Source organism: Drosophila hydei, unplaced genomic scaffold (genome assembly GCF_003285905.1).
Source record: "Drosophila hydei strain 15085-1641.00,03,60 unplaced genomic scaffold, DhydRS2 tig00000090-arrow-arrow-pilon, whole genome shotgun sequence".
NCBI classification, from domain to species: Eukaryota; Metazoa; Arthropoda; class Insecta; order Diptera; family Drosophilidae; genus Drosophila; species Drosophila hydei.
In genome coordinates this window covers 1,420,499-1,424,725 of record NW_022045662.1, presented here as the reverse complement: position 1 = coordinate 1,424,725, position 4,227 = coordinate 1,420,499, and the positions used below count along the sequence as shown (strand labels likewise).

The window sequence follows — 4,227 nt, the reverse complement described above, 5'->3', positions numbered from 1 at the left end:
TATTTTACCTGGTACAACTCAGCTCGCTTTCTCGCTCTGCCACTGACTCTCTCTGCATTACGCTCTATGTGTGCGTCGCTCACTCACTTACTGACAAACGACTCAAGCTTGGCTGCTCTTGCACTTTCGCTCTCCCTCTCTGCTGAAGTGCTGGAGTGCTTGCCCAGCTCGCTCGCGTTTTCACAGTTTGACTGTTGCGCGCTCTCTCTCAGCAGTCGTGTCACTCGGGTTTGCTCAGTTGAAATTTTCTATTCGAAGAGTGCGCTTAGTGGTAGCTGCTGCGACGGCGTTTCAAATATATACAGTACCAAATACACACGACTGTCGATTGTACTACGTTATTTTTTTTTTGTATTTCGTTGTTTTTTTTTTTTGTGTCGGCGCAACAACAACAGTCGCTCTTTCTCTGTGACTTCTTCATTTCTGTTGTGTGTGTGTGTGTATGCGTGCGTTCGTGTGAGGAGCGTCAACTCAAATACACTCGAGGAAATTTTTTCAGATCAGTTCAGCGCACGGAGCAGCGGCGAGTTGAGCCTCCCACGAAACAGTTCGACGGCTCAGTACGGCTCGCCCGATGTGCATTCTCTCAAGCGTTATGTTGGACAAGTGATGTGTGAACGAGTGAACGAGCGCAGCAATAAAGCCCAATTATATATATGTGTATTTATAAACAATCAATCAATCCATCAAACAATCGGTTAATGAAGCTAACTTATTAAAAAGAAAAGGAAAATAAAAACAAAAACAATAAGAAGGAAAAAACTGCCATCCAACGACTTCAGTTCGTAGTCAGCGTCTGTCAATCAATCAATCGATCAGAGGACAAAGGATTCATCTACCAATCTGCCAGTCAATCAATCGAACAATCGACTTATCGATCAATCAAGCAACACAAAAGGAAAACCACTTCTATATCTTGCCACACTCAGCACTCGATCAATCAGTGAATCGATAACGGTAAAGTGCCAAAATGTTTGATGTATTTGGCTCCGTAAAGGGGCTGCTGAAAATCGATCAGGTGTGCATCGATAACAATGTCTTCCGGATGCATTACAAGGCAACGGTGATCATACTGATCGCCTTTTCGCTACTCGTCACATCTCGCCAGTATATCGGAGATCCGATCGATTGCATTGTGGACGAAATACCGCTTGGCGTGATGGACACCTATTGCTGGATCTATTCGACGTTCACGGTGCCCGAGCGCCTAACGGGTGTCGTTGGCCATGATGTCGCCTCGCCAGGCGTCGGCTCCCATGTCGATGGCGAGGACAAAGTCAGATATCACAAGTATTATCAATGGGTCTGCTTTGTGCTCTTCTTCCAAGCGATTCTATTCTATGTGCCGCGCTATCTCTGGAAGTCATGGGAAGGCGGCAGATTGAAGATGCTGGTGATGGACCTCAACAGCCCCATTGTGAATGATCAGTGCAAAACCGATCGCAAGAAGATATTGGTCGAATACTTCATGGGCAATCTGAACCGTCACAATTTCTACGCCTTTCGGTTCTTCGTCTGCGAAGCTCTCAATTTCGTCAACGTCATTGCGCAGATCTATTTCGTGGACTTCTTTCTGGATGGCGAGTTCAGTACGTATGGCAGCGATGTCTTGAAGTTTACCGAAATGGAGCCCGACGATCGTATCGATCCAATGGCCAAAGTCTTTCCAAAGGTCACCAAATGTACATTCCACAAATATGGTCCATCGGGTGGCGTTCAGAAGTTCGACGGACTCTGCGTGCTCCCATTGAACATTGTCAATGAGAAGATCTATGTGTTCCTTTGGTTCTGGTTCATCATTCTGAGCATCTTATCGGGCATTTCGTTGGTCTATCGCATTGCCGTTGTCATGGGACCCAAACTGAGGCATTTGCTGTTGCGCGCCCGTTCCCGCTTGGCTGAGAGCGAGGAGGTGGAGAAGGTGGCCAACAGGTGCAACATCGGTGATTGGTTCTTGCTCTATCAGCTGGGCAAGAACATCGACCCATTGATCTATAAGGAGGTGATCGCTGATCTATATCGTGCAATGGGCGGCGATATTCAAAGTCCACAAAAGCAGCGTTTCGAGGCTTAAGCGCGCGAGTAAGAGGGCGAGACGGAGACGAAGAGAGAGTGAGCGAGAGAAAGAGAGGGAGGGAGGGAGGTAGAGAGAGAGAGAGCGAGCAAGCGGGAGAGAGAGAGAGAACGCGGGAGAGAGGAGTCGAATTTGGGACAAGGAGTCGGAGCTGGGAGTCGGAGTTGGAGCTGGAGTCAGTGTCGACATCTGGGCCGCCCTGTGCTATCAGTGGCAGCGCGTCAGCGATTGTAAGTATAACTTATAAATACCAATTTCCCCTGCCCAAACTCTGCCCAATCAATGCACACACACGCGCATAAAATTCCCCTTCTACCGTCTCTCCAATCAAAGTACATACATAAACTTTCAGCAGCTAAGAAACTGTAAATCACTTACAAAGCGAGCGAATGACCGAGAGAGAGTGAGAGAGAGAGAGAGAGAGAGAGAGCGTGAGAGAGAGAGAGAGAGAGCGAGCGAGAGCGTCCACTCCAAATTTTTAACAATCAAAGCAATCTTTCCTCTACGCTAAGCAGTTACATATATAGAGTTCTCACAATTGGCATTATAATTTTGGTTGAATGCGCTGCTCTTTTTGTGCTTTATTGTTATAAATAAATAAATTTTTATTTATAAGAGTAGCAAAAATAATCAAAGTGTCAACATAAACAAGCTCAGCTAACATACTCAAAATCTTTAACAGAGCACGAGTGCTCAGATTTGTTACTGCTGTTAGCTACAGTTGCCTGTAAATAGCAGAGCCACGCGCTTTTAACAGCAGCTCAAAACGCGCGCTCTGTACACAAGATTTCATAGAGAGCGAAGGAGAGAGAGTGTGAGCAGAGCGGAGAGTGGAGAGCGGAGAGCACACACGCACTGCTGATCTTACGCGCTCATTTAAGCGTAACCCAAGCAGCCTCAAGTCAACGCTTGCGCAAGCGAGATAAACGCACAGACAGCGGCGCATGCGCAGCTAGGCAGCTAGAGCAGCGTATGTCCGTCCCGCTTGCGCCTCAAACTACATTCCAGACTTCAAAGTGGTTCTACTTTTCTTATGGTTTTCTCTTTTGCTGAATCTGCATGCAAACTGGTTTGACCAGCCAAAGGCAGAGGCATGACATCGATGGAGGCTAGTGGGGAGCAGCCGGCGCAAGTTCAGGGCGATTGCGAGGGCGCATTTGCCAACAAGACAAATGTTCTTCGGTAAAGAAGAAATCCGTCTGCTAATTAAGAGACACTTTTTAAAAGATAACCGTGTGATGCCACAGACACAGCAAGAGACAAGGAGTCAGAGACAGAGAGAGAGAGAGAGACAGAAATATATTTGATTGGATTACGACTAGCTGTATACCCTGTGAAGTTATATATATCATTATTATTATATATTATATTATACATATTATAATAATTTTTATGGGAAATACTAAACGATTTTATTTGTTTAACTATTCATATATTTTACCTTATTTGACCTCAAGTAACTCGGCTATTATAAGAGCAGCGAAAAGCGACAGGCATATAAATTTACCTCAATGACATGTCCACTGAAATCGAGACATTAGCAACCATAATAATCTCATTGAACTCGGAAACTATTCGAGCCAAAACTCTGAAATTGGGTATGTGGGCTCATATAGACAAGTTTTGATAAATTACAGAAATTTATGTCAGCAAAAAACTGCAGATTTGGTTAAGCGATATAAGCGTATAGAAATAGATATGTATGTCACAGCACTTCAAACTGTCGCGCTATGCTTTATATTATACCAAATAGCATTGGAAAAATGCCAGTCAAACTATTCAATTGATATTTTTGTAATCAGTTTATCATGTCGTTTGTCTCATTCTTTTTCCTCGACTGTTGGTTTTTGTGTTCTTATTCCTTTTGTTTCTCTTTTTTTCGACTCGCATTTATGTATTCTATGCGCGTACATACAACGCCAATTAGAAGTTAGGTAACATGTTGCCCAAGCCCTCCTTATCTTATCATAGTCGCCCATGCACCATCCCACCACCCTCCCCCCTCTATTCCACTCTCTGGCGTCGATAAGACCGAAACCAAAATGATGCTGATGGTTTACCACATTTTAAGTGGTAAAGTGTTGCAATTAGCACACATTTACCCCATCGCACGATCACTCAAACACACACACACGTGGACATGCGCGTAATTT

The 4,227-nt window shown here is 44.7% G+C and overlaps 1 protein-coding gene across 1 annotated transcript; it reads left to right on the top strand.

The window, feature by feature from the left end:
• The first annotated feature begins 259 nt into the window (after window positions 1-259).
• On the top strand, window positions 260-2,148 carry LOC111592985 (innexin inx2). The gene has a single exon (XM_023305482.2). The coding sequence runs from the start codon at window positions 971-973 to the stop codon at window positions 2,072-2,074; it is 1,104 nt and encodes a 367-aa protein (XP_023161250.1). The 5' UTR covers window positions 260-970; the 3' UTR covers window positions 2,075-2,148.
• The last annotated feature ends 2,079 nt before the right edge of the window (window positions 2,149-4,227 follow it).

What these genes read in the sequence shown, in the direction of transcription:
- LOC111592985 (XM_023305482.2), top strand. Translation starts at nt 971, where the DNA reads ATGTTTGATGTATTTGGCTCCGTAAAGGGGCTGCTGAAAATCGATCAG.